Source organism: Temnothorax longispinosus, chromosome 6, assembly GCF_030848805.1.
Source record: "Temnothorax longispinosus isolate EJ_2023e chromosome 6, Tlon_JGU_v1, whole genome shotgun sequence".
NCBI lineage: Eukaryota > Metazoa > Arthropoda > Insecta > Hymenoptera > Formicidae > Temnothorax > Temnothorax longispinosus.
This window is the reverse complement of record NC_092363.1, coordinates 7,187,030-7,212,073: the sequence shown is the minus strand read 5'-3', so window position 1 is coordinate 7,212,073 and position 25,044 is coordinate 7,187,030. Positions and strand designations below refer to the sequence as shown.

Here is a 25,044-nt window from a genome sequence, read left to right as displayed (position 1 = left end):
ATGTAGTGCTAATGAGTTGGATTGACAAATAATAGAGAAGTATGAATTATGAGCTTATCGTTTCTGCGGGCAGTTTCGTGACTTGCTGCGCCAAGCTAACAGCACTTGCCGCTCTACACGGATCGGGCGCTCTTACTTTGTAACGGCGACGGCGATGTCGTATACAGGAAGTCTCCTCTCCCGGAAAAGATATTTGCCCATGTCAGTCAGAGCGGCTGCCGAGTCGATTGCGTCTCTTCCCACGCGATTCCTTTCTAAGTACGGTGTCGCGTCTCGTCCCTGGGTACAATACAATTTTGTCTTTGTTTATGTACGCGGAGGGGGAGAAGGGCAAGTGCTCCAACTGCAACTTTCAACTTATTACAGCTTTCATATCTTCGACGATAGTTTTCTTTTTCTTTTTGCTCAATAAATGCAAAGTCCGATAATTAGAATTTATATGTTTCGAGAAAAGATCCGTCAATTGTGCAGATTATAATCAACTGGGGTCGAGGGCTAATTTTGTTACCGTCTCTTACCCGTGAGATAATTATCCCCGCTATACTGATACGTATTTTTGGCCCCTTCAGTAACTTGTACCTCAGATCAACCCCGTTCCAAAAGGACACGAAGTATCTCTTTATCTGTACGTTATCGCCGCCGTGCAATCTGAAACGAGAAGATCGCGTCCGTTTAAGCGCGCTAAGAGAGATTATAAATGTCAATGCGGATCTCCGCGCGAAGTGTGTTCGCGCGAGAAAAATAACAGTCGTGTATATACTCGCTTCTCAATGATGATATTAGCCGACTCTCACCTGTACCCATCGTAATCCACAATGCAAAGGATTTCCGGGTAAATGACGTACGGTGCTTCGCGCCTCGATCTGCTATTGATCGAACGTTTAATTCTATACTTCTTGGCTAAGTGGTCGGGTTCCATGAGCGCTGAAAACATTTGCATTTATATTTGCAATCTCATGATTTTTTTTAAATCGCTCTTTAAACGCCCGATTCGAATGCGATCGAAGCGAGAGAGTTTCTGACGTATATTGCACTCACAAAAGTCGCTGTACTCATCGCCGGCGGGTCGATCCACCTTTCTGAAAACGATATGATGACTTGTGCTTTCCAAGTCCTCGCTACTAGTTACGTTGGGCAGTAGTTCGGGTTCGTGAAGGGCTGGCGCTTCGCTCACTACTTCTTGTAGAACCCTTTCTGGCAGTGGCCGAATAACTAATTCAGAACCGATGGTTCCATCCTGAGCGAAAAGACGTACACTTTAATAGGATAATTAATAGAAATAAATAATTAAACGTACATAATCATGCAATGTAATCAATTGCCATTGGAACGTTCAACTTCGGATTGCAAAATTTCATTTTAATTCAATACGAATTTAAAAAATCTAATTTATATACATAATATATTATTTTTCTTTAATTTTAGTAATTACACAATTATTTTTAGCGCAACGATAAAACGGCATTTTGTTCTTAATATTCTTTTTTCCTTCTTTTTTAAAAGACCATAACGTTGTCCTTAGGAACTGATTCACGACTAGATTACATGACATAAACTATATTCAAGTAGTCACGTATTGCCCCATAAACTTCCTCGTAATTAACTGTGACTATAATTGCACCCGATAATAGTCTCTCTGAGCGCAACTACGATGTTTTTAAATGTACAAAACATTTCTTCCCACAAACTTTACATAAGTGAAGAGATGATGGTAAATCAAGAAAAAATATGACTCGATCGTTATGCAACGAACAAACTTGAACGAAGAGATTATAATTAATAATCTCGGCATAAACTTCGAAACGATTCGCAGTGAATATTCGTAAGTTTGATCGCTCGAACACTTCCCGGTGTGTATAAACTGATAGTCTGATACCTATAATTATCAGACGACTCGTGCCCGCTCGCGTCTCCCTCCGAATTGTGCAATTTGAATATTGCACGTATAAATATCGCGGCGTATGAATCACGGCGCGTTAGAGTTGAGGGCCGTGTTAAATCGAGCGTTTCCATCGAGCCCGGGCACCGAGGCGAGTGTTTTGCAGCGAGTCGAATTACTCGGTATATTCCCGATCCGGACACGATCGTGCCGCTCGTTCTGCAGTCTGCGAGAGAGGTGCACTGGTCAGATCTCGAGGGAGGGGGAGTGAAAGCGAAAGGTCAGGACAGCACGGGGTCACTTAGAACAACGCTTTTACGGCGCGTTATGTAACCAGGCGGGCATATTATGTATACGTGACCGCGCTTGGACATTACGTTTTTTTTTGCCTTTGTTAAAATTTCATTCAGACTCCCACGCGCGAGTCGCCGTCAGAGTCGCCGAGAGATTAATTCCGTCGAAACCCTTCTGGTTGAACGGAGAGGTTTTTCGTACCGAACAATTAACTTTCACGACTCCTGCAAGGTATAACTGCGCGATTATATGCTCTCGCCCGCGCACCAGTTATATTACCCGCATTTGCATCGCGTGTAATGATCTCGCGCGTAATAGCGCAATTTAGATCGTCCCGACCTTTTGGGTAAGGCATGCGGACGTTCGACGCACGTATACCTAGCGCGGTTTGCTGGCGAAATTCAATTCTGCCTTTTTTCACTGCAAAAAACATCCCAGATGTAATAACAATTAACATTAATTAAAATTGGAGGAGTGACGAAAGCGAAGGATCAGTCAATTCGTGCAATCAACTTTAAGCGTACGGAGGGAAAATTCGCATCGTACAATTCTTGAAAAGATCTCGAAGTTCGCGATCGAGTCGCGAATAATTGCGATATCCGATGACGAATAAATCGCGAAGATTTCGCGTATCACGAAAATTATACATATGATAAATGCAAATACGGAGAAAACATCTTGTGCAGCCGCTTCCTTTCTAGACGGGCAATTAAGAGCTTTGTAAGAGAAATCAAGTCATGCTTGTTTGAACACAAAATTATTAGGAATCCAACGCCCTTCTTTTTTTCTCTTGTAATTGTAGACCGCGGGGAAAGGTAGGATGCGCAAAAGTTTATTGGCTTCTATCTTCGTGAACACAATAACCCTTCACGCGAGATTTTGTCCCGACCAAGGCGAGGAAGATATCGGTTGCGAGTGTAAGATCGAAATGTCAAAACTGCGATATCGCCGGTATTTAGGTAACTTTAATGCCACGGTCGTAATTTCATTCAATTATCTACAATAGACATTCAGATATAAATTTGACATTAAGATTTCATTGACGATCTTCAATTCATGATCTTTGCAAAAATAAGAGAATAAGAGAACAAAGCTACCGCTCAGTTCGCAGAAAGAGTTTTTCTTTCTTAATTCTTAAAACAAAAGGAACTACGAACGTCTCAACGAGAGAAGTTTCATCTCGGATTTAAGCAAGCGATGCGACTGCTCGCTAAATATGCGGCTAACCTTACTCATTTGTTGAAGAGCAGTTTACGACTATTTCGCGAGGATAACGAAACTCGGTAGGTTGTCCATAAAATATAGGTGTCATAACTCATGAGACGACGTTGGCCGCATTCGACGGAACAGCACGCCAGACGCTCGCTCCAACATTTTAATTACTTATAATAAATCTTCATTGGCGAGATTCATCATATACGCCGTTTTCATTTCCGCTCGATCATAAATTAATCTTATAGCAGAGTGAACAATTTAGTAAAACTTAAAGATATAAAAGAGAGATACTCTCTATCTTCCTGAAGTATAAATTATAATCCGAAATGTAAGTTAGTCGCGCGTCCGGCGAATCTCTTGCGAATTTTTATCGCCTATATAGGATTGTATCAGCGATTGTTTTTAGTTGCTTTACGCCCATCGTCGTAAAATTGTTACGCCGTGCGGTAGGACGAGAATTGCGATACTGCTATAATTATAACACAGGTCCTAAGCGAGTCGCGTCGGTTGACGAAAGACGACCCGCAATAATAGGGTGGTGACGAAAGGAACATTAAGAAAGAATGGCCGCTTACAACGCGCACTTTCCCATTCGTGTCTCGGTGTAGCAGAATGGAAGCCATGTTCTCCGTGTCTTGATAAATGTCACCGATATCCACATCGACCTGGAACAATTAGAAGGTTCGGTTCGTTAGAAGCCAATTGGGCAAAAATATATAATTATCTGACCGAACGATTAAATGAATTTTCAGAACCACGCGTTGTTACATTCCCTTCGATTTTCAAGGACATCTTGTATGAAGAAAGAAAATTCGACCGATTGTTTTCAAATAATTCAATTTGGTGATAAATATCGAGAGAATCTGTGAATTTCAGAGAAATTGTAAAATTCTCGATAATTAAATATGCCGAAAGGAGATCACTTACATCCTTCACCCTCTCGTAACGAAGGCCGTCCGGTTGCGACGCGTTCCTGGTGACAGTCCACATCGGCAGGCTGTTGGCCGTCAATAGTCCTTCCGTGGGTTTCAACGAAAGGCTGATATCTTTGCCGAAGGCCTTCAGGTGAATCTGCGGTTTCGCGTCCACGCTCCTCTTATGCACCGTGTGCAACACAGGCACGACTTCGTACGGCGGCACTATAGTTTTGAGAGAACGCAAAATCCGTTTATATTTGCCGGGTCCTTGTTCCCCCACGAGATGTTAAGGAAAAAAAAAAGTATTTGATCGTTTAATATAAACGCCGTAATACTTTTCGGAATATTGTTTTACTACGCATTATTAGCGTTTGCAAAAGTTACGTTTAGCATTTCAGAATTTAGTTTCTTACTCGATTCCTTATGCCGAGCGTGGTCGTCGCAAAAAAAATAAATAAAAATCACGGTCATTTAATATAAAAAGCCCAAACGACAGGCAAAACGGAGATCCTTTCTAAGATCGTCAAAACGGTGATTCTCGAATGACGGAATCGAGATGAATATTCAACGGGAATGATTCACGACGTAGAATTGGAGTTTAACGGCCCGTTGTCGAGCATGAAAAATATATTTGCGCCTCTGATCCTTGATTTCTTTGTCAGGGACGCGTCGAGGATACAAGAAAGATGAAGATTCTACGTGAATAAAGTTTTGGGCGGAATATATTCGTCATTAAATTCGGATTTGCGGATCTTACTTTGACAGAATTAATGGATTTAGTTTTGAAAAACTTTTCTCGATCACGCGACGTGACGTCAAGTACATAAAAAAAAAGTATTCTTATTTAAAAAAAATAAACTACAAGTCTCACGGCATAATGCATTCAATTTTCTTGAATTATTGAACACCTGGTATAGGGACGATAAATTAAAGTAAGTATCTGATTATCCTTGACGCGTTTGTAATCGCATTTCTGCGATTTGAATCACATCAGTTGGTGGCCCGATGCTTTTTCTTAATGCCACGCCGAAAGAAACGAGGCATAAAAAAAAGGAAAGGATAACGCGTGAGTTACTTTTTTCTTTACTGTTATTACCGGACTCGTGTCCCGTGTAAAACACCGATAGCATCTCTTCCCTTGTCATGTGCTCGTGGATCTGAAACACACAAATGGGTTTAGGTGAATGCGCGGGTGTCGCAATATCCTTACGTAATCGTGATCGCGACCGTCGCGTAATCTCGGCGCGCTTTATCGATCGCCTCATGAATAAATCCGCGATGAGATACCGCCGCGGATCGATCGCGCGACGCTTATTACTTACGATTCCTAAATGCGAAACGACGTGCGCGGCACAATGGTGTAAAAGCGAATGCGCGGCGCGCATCAATCGAGGTGATAAATCGAAAGGGAACTTGCCGCTAATTTGTCTGACGTAAACGACGTGCGTTTCCTGCGCGTGCTTATCTCGTAATTATTGGAGAAATGAACGTGATAGGCAGGGAAAGAATACGCGGAGATCTTTTGTGCGAGCAAATTTAGCTTCCGGGATTCGCAATTTAATCATTATTGGTTATTACGCCATCATCTCATATATACGTTTTTTTCGCTCGCGCGTCTTGACAGTTCCATGACTCCGGTTTTATTAATTTTATTTTATTCCTTTTTTTTTATCGGCTCTTAAAAGCGATTGCTTGACGGTGTATTGTCCCCATTGTGCCAATATCGTGGGAATAGCGAAGCAAAATGGATACGGTAATCGAGAATGGTAACGCCGCCGGCAAAAAGACATCACGTTTCGTGTTGTAAAAAGTTACGTCACGAACGGTAGAGCTATCACGGCTCGGAATTTGTAGATTAATCCACGACTTGAAATTTCGCGTTTCACAATGCAGGCAGCAAGAGCGATTAAATAACAACACATTATGATGCCTGCCAAGAGGTTTTTATTAAATAAGAATAGAAAGAGAATATTTTAATGGTAATAAAATAAAATAAAATTTCCTCGATACACACATACTGTAAATCTAAATGTATAAAAATTAACATTTGTCTAGTTGAATAAATTACATTAATAGCTTGTGCATCAGTATGCACATTTTTAAGTGACGTCTCTTTTCTTGTGACAATCGCGGTAATTGGCTGAGAAGCTCGCTCAGGTCAGGACGGTGATTTTTCAAGTGTTCTCAGAATCGTAGCCCGTCCGGTTTTACAGCGGGGCGGCGGCGGCGCCGACGGCCCGTAATTAACGGGTGTGTGCACGCGTATTCTGTTTTCCAATCGCGTTTCAAGGTCTGCTTCTACCATTTCACAGCGGCGTTTTGCTTGCGCGCCGTGTCACAGAAATCGATCGAGCTGCAGCTGGAAATCGATCGAAGCCCCTGGGAGTTCTAAGGTCGATCACTTTCGCTCATTATTGCCGAGCCTCCGATCGATCGATCTGCGCTATACGAACGATCGTTTCGCTCCTAACAAAGCGTCGACAAGATAACCGCCTCGCTTGTTCGAACGCTCGAAATTCCTGTTTAAACGCAACCGTGATTTTGTAAAATACCCAATGTTTCAATTGTATTTTTTTTTTTTCAATCTCCTCCGCGCGATATACGTATATTAACTCTTTCAATGCACTTGATCCGATATATAAGCATATAAATTCTGAGAGTATTATAGTAATAATGTCCTTTTAGCATTTTAAAATTAGCTTCAATCTTTCTGTTGCGTGCAATTATTTTTCGCTTTATATTAATTTATATTAATTTCTTTAATATTCTTGTTCGGACACGAGGATTCTTTTAAATCTGCCTTGAGCCACATATGCACGAGCGATCTCACGTCAGATCGAACGGCAAACAATCGAGAATTTCTCAGGCACGGTTTCCGAGCCGACAATGAATTTTGTAATACCCGTCAACCGTGACACGAGTCGCGCGTTTTAATCGTAATGCTTTTCACGCGTCTGCGAGCATAACCGTCGATCGAATAGAAACGCCGTCTTTCTTTTTTTTTCCCTTCCTGCGAAAAGTAGATTACTCTCTCGGCTTAGGAGCATTCCGGTTTTCGCTTTCAGTCTCTCTCTCTCTCTCTCTCTTTCTTTCTCTTCTCCGGTGCAACAAGTACATCGCGAAATCATGTAAATCACGTGGAACGGCTGCCGGAAATCGACGGAGCGCGTTTCTCATCTGAAAGTAATTATTTGTACCGTTTCCTAACGACCGGAGAATTTACGTAAGTCGGCGGGCCGTCGACTGACCGGTCCGCGATGTCTATCCGCGAATGATTTAAACGGCTATCGTGAGAGAAGCGCCGTTTTACTTGATTACAATGTTTAACGTGTCTATTATCGACACTCGCGTTCTACCGCTTCTCGCGCTTTATCGAAGACGAGACACGCGCTCGCGCACGTGAACGTTAATCACACAACACGCGCAACCTTTTAACATTTTTATTATTGGTGCATGCCTTTAGTTTATTACTTGTACAAGTAAACGTCAATGCGCTTGTCGCGGCATATATTTTATTGAAAAAAATCTCGACAAGCTATTTATTTATTATATACTTATATCGTTTTTAATTTAACTCTCATAATACCCGTCGCATTTTAATTATTGATTGGGATTCAATAAGAAACACATATTATATTCTGATAGATATCAATATAAAATATACAAGCTAGTACCGATTTATTCAGATAAAAATATTACTGTATTCATGATAAAATTATTATTCATGAATAGCTTAATCAATTTAATCTATCTTACGAATGTTTGAGTCATGAATTTTCTCGCAGAAACAGAAGATGCGAAATTGAGTTTTGCGAATAGTTCAGGGATCCAAAAACTTTATATATAATTCTTATAATAATATAATCTGCATGAATCAAGTTTTAAATCAACAATTAAAAATTGGCAACTTTTATATTATTGTCGATATCTTGCTTTAACAAAATTTATCTCGATCATCATTTCTTCTCGTCAACCGTTATTATCACGTACACGTCGGACTTGGTAACAAGAATTGCGCGATTATTTTAAATTTCTCGAAAAAAAAAATCGAAAGCAAGGCAAGGTGGCTAAACAGCGTCGAATGGTTCGATGGTTTTATCGCAATTTCGAGGTGCGCGATGGTTCTTACGTAAGTTAGAGGAGAGCCGGCCATTGACCACGTTCGTGATGATTATCTACAACAAGATGACGCGCTCAACCGACGCGTGGTGAGTTGTAACGTGCCATTAATCGCAATCCTTTCTTTTTTCCACGTGCTTTCTTAATTAGGCAGATACTATTGAGAATTGACACGTAGCAACTGTCAGTGCCATTAATCTGCAGTTAACAAGCTCCATTTCGTAAAACGTGTTTCGCACTTTATTGGTACCTTGCCGGTCTCGAGAATAAATTCGGCGAATTATCATCTGACAAAATAAATTGATTTGATTTAACTACAGACGTGCGTTGCAATCTTCAAACTTAAGAGTATACTTCGCATTTATATTTTTTTTACTTCAGATTAATTACCAATAAAAGATATATAAATTCGTGAATACGATTTTTAATTTTTGTTATATGCCAATAACTATGATAAGCTGAAAGGACATTACATTAAAGGAACTTCGTGTCGTTAGCAAGTTCCGCGCAAATCTCAGCGCGATAATCAATGATCGTTGGAATAATTCCCTCGTAAATAGCCGGCGCACCCAACGTTAATCGCAAGTAACGCGCGGAATTATGAGGCGTCGTTAATTCCTTCTCTCCCACACTACCGAGCGTCAAGCTAATTAATTCCTCCGGTGCCATAATCGCGCTAAATAATATTCAAACGTTAGAGTCGCGCGCGGATTAAACGAACGGTAGGATAACTCCTTAAAGACGAGCGTGGTGCAACACGCGCGCACAGGCACAAAATTAAAATTATATTCTGCAAAATTAATGTGGCAAACGGGAAAAGGGAAGAGAAGGATATATTACTTGAGTAAATAGAGACACAAGCGTAAATCAAATGACGCTGCTCGCGTACCGTGAGTTTACCTCGCAGCGACGTGATTAACGTGAATTAGAGTCGTCATCGCATTTTGCGGCCGTTCGCTTTAATTCAGCAGAATTATTCTCCTGCGCGCGTGCACGCTCGCGGACACGCGTGTTCTTTGTCTTAAAGAGGTAATTGCACGGGATAACAGTGTCCTTGGGCGTCTTGGCGATGCCTGGCTGCGATCTTACCTTGTGGCATCGTACGAGAGGTAGAATGATGGCCATGCAGAGAAGGACAAGGGCGCGAGTCATTTTGCATAAAAATATTCCCGACTGGTTGCGTCACATCGCTGAAACAGAAAAAAATATCGTTGTCTCGTAAATGAGAACGAAGCGAGGGTAATTAGCGCTCAATGTATATATATGGCGAACACGGCCAAGTATACTCGAAACTGTCGCGTTCTTGACATTTGTTTACGTACTTAAACTCATTGTTTCTGTCTAAACCCTGAGAAGTTAATTAGAAGGATATACCTGTCTATTTATTAAAATTAACAAAATGAAATTCATCCTTCAACGTCATCCTTTCCCCATTGCAATAGACATCATGATTAATATATATAATAAAAGAGAAAAGAAGAGTCGCGTCTATTATATTCGGATGAGTAGACAAAAAGAGATACTTCGCCCGCCAGGGCGATGAAGAAATTCTGGGATTATATAATTGTTTTGCCACATCCCCGGTGGGCAAAATGTGAAAATGAAGAATCGAAACTAACCGTCGCGATGAGTTCACGCATGCATGAAACTGAGAACTGCCGCGCCGCGCGGAGAAACGAGAGTGCGGCGTTGAACATACGCGCGCGAGTACGAGACGGGGGCGATCCCGGAAAGAAAGTTTCGTTGCATCGGATTAACGCTGAATAGACTCGCGTCAAAAGCCTCCAACACACGCGTACACACAGAACATAGAGTATCCGCGGAGAGACGTGTCTCGCGTCGAAGCTGACGATCCTTGATCGCGAAGAAGAAACCGGAAGAAATGATCGATAGCCTCCAAGCAGATTCAGAACTCTTTCAAGAAAGCGCCAGAGTTTTGAAAAGAATTCTTGATGCGTTCGGGGTTCGAAATTGCAATATTTATCAAATTTTAGATGTTATTTATGAAAATTTTATTTTAAAAACTCGGCCGTATGAAATGCAAAACAGCGGGATGTAAATCTAATTTGCTTGGGTATGCTCATTATCGGATATCGGTTAAAATTAAAATTTGGATAATTTTTCTGAATATATGTAGCCATAAAAAGTAAACTTTAGTCAATTTAATGTCCACTTCAATCAATTTCAGTTAATATTTATAGGAGCAATTCTTCGAGTTGTTGATATCATTATGACTATTTTATAATATAGTCAGAATGCATAGTTAAACTTTTGAAGAAAACAAAATCGTTAAAAATATATTAAGTGAAGTCATTAAAAAGATAATAACATGCACAGAAGCTGCTTATGTAAATTAATCTTCAATCGTAAGGTGCGTTCTGCATCTCTTGATATTTAAATATGAGACAGAAAAGTTATTAATGTTAAAAAATGTTACATAATCAATTTTAATTAAAAATCAATTTTTAATAAATCAATTTTTAATAAATCAATTTTTATATAATAAAAATCATATATCAAGTTATTTTAGTAAAAAAAGATTAATGTATTTTCTTCTAAAGAAATGGACGAAAATAGTTGAAAATAAACTGCTGAAAAAAATCTCTGTACACTTTATTTATAATATAATTTATCTTTTTATATTTAATTTTAATTAATTTATTTTTATTTAAAATTATTTATTTTTTGCTCATTATCTCAAGCACAACAACACTTGTAGAAGAAAGACATTTAAGCAATTGCAACAGCTTCCTTCTTCTCTTGAAAACTTTTACTTTCTACGATCCATATCTTTGTTGTGATAATTTTACAAAAGAATTAAGAGACTCGCGAATCGAAAAGAATAGCTCGGATAAGGAAATCTTCGGGAGTAACGACAGCAATGGAGTCTCACACGGCAATAAAAGAGAAGGAAGACACATGTCTCACTGTTTTAATAAGAGATAATGATCTTCAACCGAGTAATATATTCGACCTTCGTGCAACAATAACGACGGTTTCATAGGTCATAAGGGAGGTTCGAGATTCACACAATGCCTCAGAGGGGCATCTATCTATTATGCTGCTTTGTTTATGAATTCTGATCGTTTCTGATCGAAAATTATTCATGCAATCATTAAGTAATTACGAGATTACATCGTGTTCAAGCGTAGTAGTATACCGTTTGCGCACCTCCGCATTGTTATCCTTAATGGCGATCCATTTGCGGAAATTTCTAAAGAAAGATACTAACACTCTACTCTTTTTCTCTCCGTTATACCTCCGTACATACCTTCATTGGATAAATATAACACCATCAATTCTAGAGTGCTGCGCATATTTTTCAATCTTTAATTTTGTTTCTGAAATTTATTCAATAATTTATTCATTTTAATTATTTTCAAACCTGTCGTCATATATCAATCTCCGTCATATTTTGTGGTATTTTATAAGTCATTCATATGGCGAAAGCGTGAAATGATAAAATTAAATTACGTAAATTTTGATTGCAAAGTTAAAGTTATAATAATAATTATAATTATTATATATATATAAAATGTCAACGGTGATCGTAGATAAAAATTCATCCAGCAACACTGCAGAATTATTAGCATTATAATTCCTATGTAAAAGTATTTATTTCAAAGATATATGATGCAAAAGAAGCACGTTATCTTCGCAAACGTCTCGAATATAATTAATTCATAGAAGAGAAATACTTTCACTTAAAAGTCAGCCAAACAATAGAATACGAATTCAGGCCATTGTTCGCATTTCCAGTATGACATCTAATTAGTTTTACTGTTGCTTAGTTTTTTCGAATCAATTTTGTGCAATTTAGCAATTCGCACAAAATTGCAAAGCGTGAACTAACATATTTTACTGAGAAAACGATGCTAACAACACACAATAGCTGTAAGAAAAACCGGACGAATGACTGACTATTCGGAATGACTGGCTTATGCGAAATTATAAAAGTAGAAATCGCATGAATAATACAACGTTCGTTTTTTTTTACCTGACCTTGCAGAAACGAGTTTTGGGCGATGGCTTGCATTATCAGGGTGACATTTCATTTATCTTATTGCTACTTTGGTCGTGCTAAAAGATATTTTTCACGGAGAAGTTGATCCAACAACAACCACTTATATGAGAGGATAATAAATATTAAATTGTCCCAAATTATATATAAATAGAGAAACAATTTACGTGCAGGCAAAAGAGCTCTGCGCAGCGTCTAATTTGCTTAATTCAATTATGAATTGTACTTGACTTAATGAAGTTAAACCTTGTGCAAGAAAATGAAGCAAGAGCTAACTAAGGTGCATTTCACGATTCCGAGACAAATGATCCTAACTATGAGAAAATAACGGATATTAAATTATCCTATAAAAATGTTATAAAAATCCAGTTTACGTGGACAAAAGAATATCACTTTCGTCTGACCTCAAGGAAACGAGTTTGGGCCATGCGGGTCTCGCGGTAACGCCTAATTTGCTTTATTGTCTTGCGTTTTATGGGTGAACAAAACGAATGTACCGGTCCTCTTTCTTTGCGCGGCGTTAATTAACACGGGCGGTAATTGCGAGTTTTAAATGCCAACGTTACGCTCGGAAAGCCGAAGACGAAGCCAAGTAAAGGGCAACTGGTTTCATCGTATTATACACGATCGAGAAGGGAGGAAGAGAGAAAGATGTAAAGAAGGAGAGAAAAACGAGAGAAGAGCATCTCGATTGCGAAAAGCAATTCCTCGCCTTCCTCGTCGAAGGGGCAAACGACACGATTCCATGTATGAGGGAATCGAGAGAGAGAAGAGAGAGAGAGAGAGAGAGAGAGGAATAAGCTCGAGCCGATTTTATATCGCCGAGTGCACCATGCTCGTTCACTTTCTTTTCGGATTAACTTGAGAAGACGGGATTGGACAGCGTTTTAGATCAAGCGGTAGGAAGCGGTAGGAAAGTGGTTGCGAGATCGGTGGTCATGGAGATACCCATATCAAATTGTTATCTATCTCCGCCTGCTATGTGTCGCGTAACGTTTACACACGGTCGCCTATATAACGCAACATCCGAGTAACTTGTATACGTTGCAATATTAGTATGCAGTCGGTTCCTATGTAGATCAATAGCTACGGATTGCAACAGATAGATTGCGAATTACCGGCATCGCATCAAGGCTCGAACGTAATTACCTCTCAAAAATTACACGTACATTAAATTTATAGTGCAGCACACATAGTATGCGGAATAGACCAAATTCCAAAAGATCGATTCGTACAATGACGAAAATATAACGCTGATTGTGTACGCACTACTCGAAAAATTTTAGAATTTCAAGTAACTATTTTTAGAAATGATTTCTTCGAAATTTTCATTGAAGTAAAAAGGTTCTTATCCCTTGCAGCGTTAGTCAATGGTCTCTAACATTATCATAAGAGCTCAGTCACTTTTAATGATATACAATTTTTTGTCCGGGAGATTCGCGCAGAGGTAATATATCAAATTGAGTTTCCTGGAAGTTGTTCGTTATATTTTATAGGTGCCGAACCTCTTAAACGGGTCTCAATTTTACTGCCCATATTAAAGTGATATGTTCATATTAAAGTGATTCGATATATTTTGAACGACGTGGTTTGGCGAAAATTTATGATATTTACCTTGTCGAAGGCCTTTTACGACTCGCGCAGGGAGAATCGCTAATTTTATTATGCGAACGTATTCATTTCCCATTTCGCAAAACGGATGGATACAATGAATGGTAAGTCGCTAATCGGCGACGGCATCTATCCTGCGTTCAATGACTTTCCTTCGGTCCATCATACGTTTATGAACAGCAGGAAGTAATGAAAAGTACCTACTTCCGGAATGCGAAAACGTCGGGACAGATCGAGTGTCGTGAGAAATCGCGCGACTACCGGGGCTCTGTGCTTCTACTTATTACATCGTTACGCTGAAATTTCAGCTGTGCACGAATTCTATTACAACATGTAGTTTATTAAAAAAAAAAATGTAACTCAAACTGTATACATCGTCCGTGTACGTGACTTTGATATTAGGAAACCTGTTTCGAGAGATAAATCCTTTCCATGCAATCATAGATTTTATATTTACGAGCTCTTGATAAATCTCAGCGATATAACGTATATTTTCCAAGTTAGATTGCACTGATACTTCGTATAGACATCGTAAAATTATACCGGTGCATAATTCAGCTATTGCTTTCTCGATCAAATTGGAATTGGCTTCTGCTTAACTTTCTCGCAACTTCTTCAATTTTCAACATTAAATCTCCGATACAGGTGAGCCTTGAATTAAAATTCTTTTCAAGTCAAGCCCGCTTGAAATTAAATAAAGAACAAGGTTCCGCTATTAAGGTTTCCCTAACTAAAGTCGCGAAAAATCTTTCACGTCACTCGTAACGCGCGAAAACTCTTGACACTAATTTTCAAACGATGAAACTCCGCAGAAAGTGTTTTAGGTAAGTAGGAAAGTACTTTAGCGTAGAGGTAATAGCTATGGATAATGGAGATAGATGATCCTTCATCTTATTAATGTGCTGTAATATTTCGATGTGATAGCCATGAAATTTCTCTCTCTCTCTTTCTCTCTTTCAATTTTGCAGTGAACGCGAATCCATCTCCGCGATGCATTACCGAATACATTACTTTTCTTTTTTGTCGTGAGAATGCTACGCATTCAGATCAAACAGATTTTCTACCTTTGCTTTCTTTTCGCGCAACGAAAAATTCTGCTGAATACCCCTGTCTTCATCATCTTGCCAAGAAAGCGGCAACGATGACGCGCGATCGAGCGTGACACGAGGTGTTGTTGTTGCGTGAATCAATGCATCGACAGCAACGAGGAAAAAAGTAACAGAAAGAGAAAGAGAGAGAGAAAAAAGCGAAGAAGAGCGAGGCAGGATTCTATTATGCAAAATAGGAAGATATTTCGAGAACGCGCCAATGTCACATCAGAAGTGAGATCTTTAACACGCGCTCGCGCTAGACGAGTCTCGAATGAGAATTCAACGCGTGGGACACACGTATCGCATTTCAAGGCTGCTATATATTCTTTTTTTTATGTCAAAACGATTAATTCTGCTTTCGTGTAGAGGCTGTTCCGTAATGCATTTAAAGTGACTCGGGTCTACGCGGCTCGAAGAATGACTCTGTAGAAAAGTAGTGACCGAAGGTCGAGTTTAATCAGCGATATCAAGAATGAGACGTTTATTGAGCAAGCTGGTAGATTTTTATTAAACAACGATTGTCCCGTTCACCGATCGGTAAATATTGACCTAGTTGACCTAAATAAATATTGAGCTGGACGATAGAACGATAACTCACAAAAATCAATATCGCGATAGCTGCTTCTTTCAGTCTAGCGATATCAACGATGGAAACGTTTTAAAAGCAATTATTGCGTAATTGTGAACTGTTTTTTTTTTTATTCGTTCTTGATATAAGATATAAGATATAAAATAAAAAATATAGAGAATGATTCTTATATATTTTAACGAAAATAATAATGCGACAAGAGTGTCCGCGCATGTATTTTCAAGCATTCCCGGTTTCGTCGATTAAATATTTAACGCGCACACAATGCTGTATATCTTGCAAGTGACTGGAGCATGCATCGCGCAATATAGTTCACTCGCGGTATTAACGCATGTTCAGCGGGACTTTCTCTTATGGTCTAAACGAGAGGACAGTGCCATAAGCGGCATTTGGAATATACATAGTCGCTCTCGAGGACGCTCGCAGCCGCGAGGCATTGATTCCCGTCACCGCAAGCATTAATTTATATGTACCTGTCCGCCTCATCGTTTCCGGCTTATCGGCAAAAAAAATAATAATATCTTTGTGAGCATGTTTATCAAACAGTACTTAAATAACGCAACTATATGACGCGCGCCTGTCACATTGCCTCGCCGCGTCAGACAACCGATGAGCGATCGTGACGAATCAAAACCGGCCGTGTCTCTGTGTGATAGAAAGTAGAAAAGATTTTATAAGATTCTAGAAAAAACTTTAGAAGACTCTCGGAAAATAATATCAAAGATTATCCTTTCATTATTAAATTAATATTAACGTGTAAAAAAACTTTATTTAAAAATTACAAACTTCGGGAACTCTGAAGCTTGTAAGCCATAAACTTTTTTGGGTGAAGTTTTGTTTAAATTCTTATTTCACAAGATTAATTTCACAAAAACTGTATATATGTGTGTATATTGCATATAAGAACGTGTAAAAATCGTGACAAGTTCTTACATCTGACGCCTGCTATTCGGTGTTTAACTACGCGTACATTTCTCCGAGCTGGATTATTACCCGTCCACTTCCGCTTTAAACCGGACAAAAAAGAAACAAACGCTTAAACGAGGCGCGTATCGTGACAAGATTGTGTGCAATCGCAGATATGTAAGTACATACATATATGTCGCGGTCCGTGGCTGCGCGCGTCCATAACCGTGAAACTCGACAGAAACAAATTGAATTCTCTGACCTGCTCTATGGTCTCTTTTTCTTACAGTTCTAATGAACTTCTTTTGTCGGTTCCCTCGAGATTACCGTTTCTCGAGACAATGAACCCATCCAGATAAACATTTATTAACTTATTTAAGTTATGTTAAACCGATTGAATGAATTCAAGATGATCGACGCTCACTTTCTCGTAAGTGAATGACAGTGAAAACGGCATGCGCATTCCACATCCGCATTACGTGTTTAAATCACATTAAAAAGTATGATAAAAAAACTTTCGTTTTTTTTTTACTCGATTATAAGAACAAGCGGAGAATTATTTAAATCCTCCTCGTCGTTTCCTCATGAGGCATAGACCATGTCAGTGGATGAGGTGCTCACGACGTTTCAGGGACACACGTTCGCAGACTGAAACCGTCCCTCCCTACGTTTCATTGCGCGCATTCCGCAGCTTGGCGGCGTCGTCGATATGGGAACTGCTCCGCCTTGATGCATTTTTCAGGTCCGGCCCGGCCGACGGTCAGTCACGACTCAAGGAGCCCGGAAATTGGTCTTATGAGAATCATGAGTGCATGCCGTTCCCTTGAGAGAGAGAGAGAGAGAGAGAGAAAGAGAGAGAGAGAAAAAGAAAGAAAATCGAGGTCCTACCGGCCTCCCTTGAGCATATGGGAAATGCATTTCAGGCGAGGACTAGCGTACGAGTACGTACAAGTGCACTTCCGGCAGAGTTCCCTTTCACCTCCGGAGTGTCTTTGACTTCTTGATTTTTAGTCACCTTACAGTTTTCTCTCGCACGTCGTACACGCGTCGCACTTACATTCTTTGCACACGCTATAACCATTATTATTGTTGGCTGGTTAGCAGAAAATATGGATGCAAATTTTTTTCATTGTAAATTATATGTTTAGTTCGAAGTAGGAAGCTTAGCTTCCACCGTCCGTAATTATGTATCGTACTTATTGTTAGATACATAGATAACGATAGTAAGAGTGTCGAAGAAAGTTAGGGTGCAATGTTTAGCAAATTTTTAATTTGTTAAAAAATTTGTGCTTGTCATAACTTTCTATTTTTCACTAAATATCTCGATCTACTAAATGTGCAAGATTAAATCTTCAGTTTAGTTTAATGTTATAAGCTTATTAGGTAAATATTTATATCAAAAATATTAATAAAATGTCTTCATTGATCTCTGATACAAAATATAAAAAAATATCCGCAACCATCTTTTACTTTACACAGTCCGACGTTCCGGTGTCACACGCGTTAAAATCCTCAAACATTTCCGCCACACGCGTTAAAATCCTCAATGGCGGAGATTTTAATGAGCGCAATGCGCAATAACGCTATAGCGGGGCAGTGACTGATCGGTATGTTAGCGAAGTTAACCTTCAATCATTGTAAAGTGATTTTTTACATTTTTAGAATAATAGCGTAATTAACGTGTAATAAGTTCCAAGTCACGAAACATATATAAGCGTTGACGCGTTAAACAATGATTATTTCGTTTCGGCGACATTAAAAAAATAGCGAATGGGTGATTAACGAATACCTTATCTAAAATCGGAAGTCGTGCGTATCGTGTATTTTTTTACGCTGCGATTTTTCATAGGTGACCCCTCCTCTTTCAAACGCGAAACCGGTATATGACTCGTGACTTTTGAAAACCACGCTCGAGATATATCGGGAACGTCGTTTCCTAAAATCTGGATTTTCGTTCTAACTACGCAATCTCTCGTTATCCGTTATAAATGCTTAATTTTCTATAAATAGCCATCGGAACATGTAGATATGTCAGCGCGTGTCTCCAAATAATATTTAGAAAAAATACTACGCCGTGTGATATCTTTAGGATCCTCTCTAGTTAAACTTTTGACTGCAACATTTCGAAAACTGTTTTCAATTTCTCGAAGCATCGAAATAATAAACTTTCCATAATATTTCTAATGTCAATATTCTAATGATTAAGAAACTAATTCTTTTCTATTCTCCTCAACGATTCTTGCAAAGAAAACTTTATTTAAATTTCGAACAAAAAACGTTGTGTATTATATGCATGTATATTGTATATTGTATTTTTACAATATATTATTTCGATGTCTATCGCGAGATCGTGATTGAACAACGTGCTAAGTTGCTGCTTACGCTGAAAACAGCAACTCAGACTCTTATTTAGGCAAGATAATCTCAAGTTCCATTGAACGATTTGCGAGTCAATGAATATCGTGCCACCGAAATTTGCAAATCTCATTAAAACCGGTTTGCATGTATATACAACGATATCATCATGCGTGGTGGAAGAAAGAAAGGCGTATGCCAATGAAATTGCGGTGACTAAACACCGATTTTGCCGGTTTTACTGCTGGTTGACGCCATATCGACGATACGATCGTTCGGACGGAGCTTGAATCTAAATTCGAAAAAGGTACGTGCAAAAAAGCGACATCGGAGACACGTCGGCTGAAACGTCGAAAAAAACCGCGTCAATGCATTCGCCTGTAGCTTTTATTTAATCTTCCTCTCTGCACTATGAATCGCAGGACAAAAGTTTCCCCGTATCTTTTATTAGTCAACGAGAGACAAACATTATTTCAGGTTGACATCGTCAATTATGAAGAGAGAAAAAAAGAGAAGAAATCACGCGCAGTCTGGCCGGGCACCAAATTGTCTGAGAACTGAGACGAAAACATATGATTATCATTTTATTTCCTTCTTGTCTTTTTATTGATGACAAATTCGACAGACCGGTTGCTTGCCTTTCGCGGAAAAGTGCCATCCGCAAGATATTTCATTCTTGTTTAGTTCTCAAAGCAAAGTCCTCTGCGTATTGCAGAGCTATAACTTAATTTTACACCCGGAGCGAGAACATAAAAAAATTCTCTCCCTGTCGTATAATTTCACGGTAGTAGAAATCACAAGAATTTTAGAGAAAACGATGAGAGACAATGGTAAATCGAACGATATACGTATATGATTTATCGTTACATAAGTCGTATAAAGTCAATGTACATTTCGCGGGCCGACAAAGCTTTCTCTTTAATGAAATAAATGACTGCGCGTTTACATAAGAAATACCGTGCATTTATGACATTTAGCAATTGTGCACAGTACGTTGCACGAGTAACCATGTTTCAAAATATTTGTTCTACGTGTTCTACGTTCTTCTAAGGCTATCACGATTTGCGTTACCCGGTAATACGTTGATTAATTCGTTCGATTACAAATATCAAACATCGTTGTAAAGTTATAATTACCGTATCAAAGTCTTACAATTGAATCGTTTACGCAACCTGAGTTATACGCAAGGCCGAATTTGGCAAGAGATAAAAATCTGCGTTTCGTTACCTTACCTAATTCTGACTTTGAATCAAACTTTTTATTCGTCCGTTAACCGTGTTACTTTAGATTGAATCCTATTGCTTTTTTCAGTACGTTTTTTTGCCCCCATTATTACTTCATTCACTAACAAAAACTAATTACATTGTGTTGCTCGTAAACAATTCATTTAATTAGCGATCAGCGATAATAAATAATATAATATTGATAACTGACGCAAGTGACACTTTCAAAACGTTCCGCTCATTTGGTACTTTATTTGCTTATTTTTCTTTAATTTACCGCGGACCCGAAAATAGCCAAGTTTACCTTGAACGAACGAAACTTGGACCGTTTGGGTAATCGATAAAAGAAACTGTATGTAAATCATAATTTTAATATCTGTTTGCTGTAACAATTCTTAAATTTATTAACAAGCCCTAACGTATATCCTTTCATAATTAGACGGGGGATCTGACCAAGAGAATGTTGAATATTATAATTGTCAAGGTACGAAATATCCCAGACCTACCACACAACTATTATCTACGAAACACTTGACTAGTTGAAATTGGCTAACGCGGACGCGGAGAGATTAATGATTTTTTAATTACATGCAATCGAAAAAGAAGTCTTTCATTTAATGTTTTATTCCTGACCTGAAATTATCAGAAATAATGAGCGCGAGAATTACGTGAAATAGAAACTATCTTATTGGAATATTGCGGAGATGAAATTAGCCGGATATATAGTATATTGTAAATAATTAATTGCTTTTGAAATGTTCTCATTAATATTGAAAGTACGAATATCATTATACATGTAATCGTTACGAGGAGCAATGTGTGATTTAATAACGAGATTGAGATTTAATAAATTCGCCCGGTGATGTATGATAATGAATCACCGATGTATGTACAAGTGGAGTAATCAGCGTGTAATGAGCGCGATGAGACGTATATATTGACTCACATTGACTGGCGGTGCTTGTGCAAAATGGAGTTCGAGCTTCGAGGAGAGATCTATCCGAGTTGGATTGACAGACATGAAGACACTGTTACGAACTGTCAGGCTTATTACTTATATACGTGCTCCTATGGTTTTATATTTTGTGAAACACGTGATCTAAAACATCACCCACTGCGCATGGCAATAATTTCCGAGAGATGGGTGACGACGGGCTCCGAGGAATGATATAGTATTTGTGGAAAGTGTACCTTCTTTTTTTCGCCCACGTCAACTGGTTCTACCCGTTTGCGCACTCTCGGCACAATAAAGCGATTTATTTCTCTTTTCTCTCCCGAGCTGATTGCTTTTAACCACACAATGGGACACAAGTCCGCCGATCGACCAGTTTCCCCGGTGTTCTACGAACCAATCAATAATATTCTAATTAGACTCACTCGTGGCGTTCTCTTGCTTCATATCCTTTGCTAAACGTGTTTCGAATTAATTCCCAAGGCAAGAAAAGACAAGAGGAAGAAGAGCGTGAGAAAAAACTTGTCTCACCATCGAGAAATTATTTTGGAGTCCACTATTTTATACTTATCTTATTAATTAACCACGAACTTGCCAAAGAGCGCGTCATTAATATCAAGGATTTCGTCGAGATTGATTTTTGTAATCGCGAGCCGTTCGATGCGATCGCGAAGCGATAAACGTTCGTCTTCACTCTCTTCTTTTTTTTTCCTACGGATTATACGAAATAATAATTGTCGAGTCGCGTGTGTCTCATGTCTGTCGGAATCCATTAACACGCATACTATCATCTTAACGCATCCTTCCGCAGCTCACAGAATATACCGCGTTTTCTGCCTTTCATACATTAGTTACTCGCGGCTGCAGATTATTCCATTTTTCTCGCGTCTAACAGCCACACGTCGAGTCGCGTTATTGTAATAATACATGGAGAAAGATAACGAGATGTACCGTAAGTTAATTTACGGTATATCCGCAATAACGCATCTCTCTCTCTCTCAGCGGCTCGTCGCGGTAATTATCTCGGCAACTCCGTGCGATTAGTTTCCGCGAATGTTACTGTCGGCGCGTTGTTTTAACACGCCTAATCGACTCTTGGACGACCAATACGTCGCGCCGCGCCGCGCCGCGCGTAACGAACGAGCGTAATTACTTTGTGCAAGAGGTAAGTGACCTTTCGGCAATCGGGTGGCTTCAGAGAAATTTCGATTGCGTAAAGGATGTCAACGGGGAGTCGTCACCTCTAGAGGGGAGAGGAAGAGCGGCGTAGGGGCATAGGCTGCTGCACGCCCGTAATCGCGCGCCTCGCCGTTATGCAAGATACGCAACGATACAGAATTCACTCATGCGGGACCTATCTACGCAAGGACACTCTCGGGAACAGTGAGTTTTCAGCCCGCGATGCGATGCGGTGCGGCCGTGCAACCGTCGTTTGTGCAACGTTAAAGACCTCGACAATGAGGACAGGTATGCGGCAGAAATTAGTTCACGCGCGTTTACACGCGAAATTGATTCAACGTTACGCTATTTGCGTACGATTCTATCGCGCGCGCGCACGCTGAATAATAGCACTCGCTACAATAAAGCGTGAATGTGTTGCAAGCGAATGCACTATGATCCCTATAAAAAAAATAAGCAAACGCGAGACTGATTCTTTTCGCCGCTGGCCTTCGCTACGTTGACGGCAATTCTCAGATTTTAACAATTTAAAATTACGATTGATATATATATCTTCCAAAGGTTCCTGTTGAATAATGTAGCATGAGATAAGGTGCACGAGGCTTGTAAAAAAAAAACTAGTAAAAAAGATACTTTAAAACGTCGTGTGTGGCAATATCAAATATAAAAATCGCAAACTATCGCGGACCTTGAAATCTTGCCGATACAGCCCAAGACTAACAGTATAAGTATATCCCTGGTCCGTCCAGCGTTAACCGTGTAATCGCGAAACGAGAGTCTGAGACGATTGCGTCACGAAAATTTCACGAACAACCCGACTCGCATTGATCCATTATTTCCACCGGCGCGGCGGCCAGGTGTGGTTAAACTCTCGCGTACGTTTAACGGTAATCGACCTCGGCGCCGCGCTCCACATCCACCACCGTCGTCGCGCCAATTGGATCAATTTCGCGCTGTTACTGCGGGTCGCCGTCGCCGTCGTCGTCGCGATGCGACAACCTTGACCCGTATCGAACTAGACCGATCCTTAAAGTAGGTGAGTTAAGTACGTGTTTCATATTTCGCAACGCCTGTTCCCAACACCAATTTCACTTCGACCGTGACTCGAGTCGGCAAGCGACACGGTAGCGCGGCCTCACTGCACCGTCTCGTTCTTTTCATATACCGGCTGAATGCGCGCCGCCGCCTTTTCCATACGCGGCGAGCGACGATGATGTACGAAGTACGTTCTCTCTCATCCAAGCGTACATTCTTGAGTATCTACATCTCTACTACTAATAATACCCGCATCTTGCGGGTTTGCTCCATAGACTGCATTTTCCGAGTCCTGTCGAGCGGACTTTCGAGATTACCTAATACTGACCTATCTCTCTCATATCTCTCAAATCAACTCATACCTCTCAAATGGGTTATCTCTGAAATAGTTTTGGTATTCGAACATCGTCACCCTGAAAATAGATCATCACCTTTTCTGCATGTATTGCGATGGGGGGCTGCGGAGGAAGGCGGAGGGGAGAGATCGCTGATGTCTTAGAACCGTCCTTCGGCCGTTAGGAAGAAATTAAATTTCGAAGTCTCGCCATTCCTTTACACAATTCCGGATGCCTGTTAATCAACGTAATACATAGCTTACCCGGCGCGATGACGAAACAGAAGCTATCGACGGTAACGCCGCGGCTGTTTAATCTCTTCAGTCAGCAGGTTACAATTAGGATGGTAGTGCGAAACACTCGATATGTACCCAGCGCGCAATGAAATGTCGTGGCGGCAATGACGACATTGAGCCGTTGCCGGTGACACACTGCAATGGTGTTTCACGTTGCGATTGTCAACAGCGAGACGGTTCTTTCAACATTCGAACACGGGAAACGCAATAAAAATTAGCTAACAGCCACGCTGCATCGCGCCGAAAGGGGGGAAAAGCATATTGACTTTTCTCGTTATTTCCGTCAAGATCGATAATTTAAGGTTAATTTATGGTTTGTCATAAAAAAATTATCTTGTACTAGGAACGGGTAAATTCTGTAAACTCTCGGAATAACGATTCAAGAGACTCATCGCCAGACGCGACGATTTCGCACTCGCAAAATAAAAAACGTTTCAAATTATATAAAAGAAGGGTTATTTATATATATACGCTCCGCCACGGGACATAGATAAAAATTAAAATGTCACCGTCTAAATTCTTACGTAAACCACAACTGCGGACAGGTTAATTGCATCATCTTTTTATATGTATATAAATATAAACGCACACGTTCTCGCAAAAGCGCAAACGTACCCGCGCGTGCGAACGGGCGGAAGCAAACAGCCGTCCCGAATATTCGGCTTGACATTCACATTCGCTTCAATTTTCGTGTTTTCCCACACACGTCCACAAATCCGAGTGCGGATCAGCTCGTATTTGCATAAATAAATTTTAATTTTCTTACGGGCAAACCCATATATACTACGGCGAATCGCCGTCCAACGCGGTCGACGAGCGGCAACGTAAAAAAAAAAAAAGAAGAGAAGTTCACGCCAGCCGTCTGCCACTGTACAATTTTTTGTCAATTTCCTGTACGTAGAATTAATTGCGATGACCGTTATTATGTTTTCACACCTAACGGCAGACCGTCCTTTTTTAATCGGTACAGCGATTCTCAACCTTGACCGGCATTCAAACACCGAGTATCCCCTCGGCGACTCGCAGC

The 25,044-nt window shown here is 39.9% G+C and overlaps 1 protein-coding gene across 4 annotated transcripts in view; it reads right to left on the bottom strand.

The window, feature by feature from the left end:
* Sona (sol narae) overlaps positions 1-25,044 on the bottom strand; it is a 50,179-nt gene that overhangs the window by 8,315 nt on the left and 16,820 nt on the right. For all 4 annotated transcript variants that reach the window (XM_071780845.1, XM_071780846.1, XM_071780844.1 and 1 more), the window contains exons 3-10: positions 9,514-9,614; positions 5,402-5,462; positions 4,316-4,527; positions 3,964-4,053; positions 1,039-1,237; positions 795-924; positions 519-648; positions 137-279 (exon numbers count right to left, since the gene is read on the bottom strand). In XM_071780845.1, coding sequence (XP_071636946.1) covers positions 137-279; positions 519-648; positions 795-924; positions 1,039-1,237; positions 3,964-4,053; positions 4,316-4,527; positions 5,402-5,462; positions 9,514-9,576 — 1,028 coding nt within the window. In that variant the 5' untranslated portion in view covers positions 9,577-9,614. The remainder of the gene's footprint in view (positions 1-136; positions 280-518; positions 649-794; positions 925-1,038; positions 1,238-3,963; positions 4,054-4,315; positions 4,528-5,401; positions 5,463-9,513; positions 9,615-25,044) is intronic.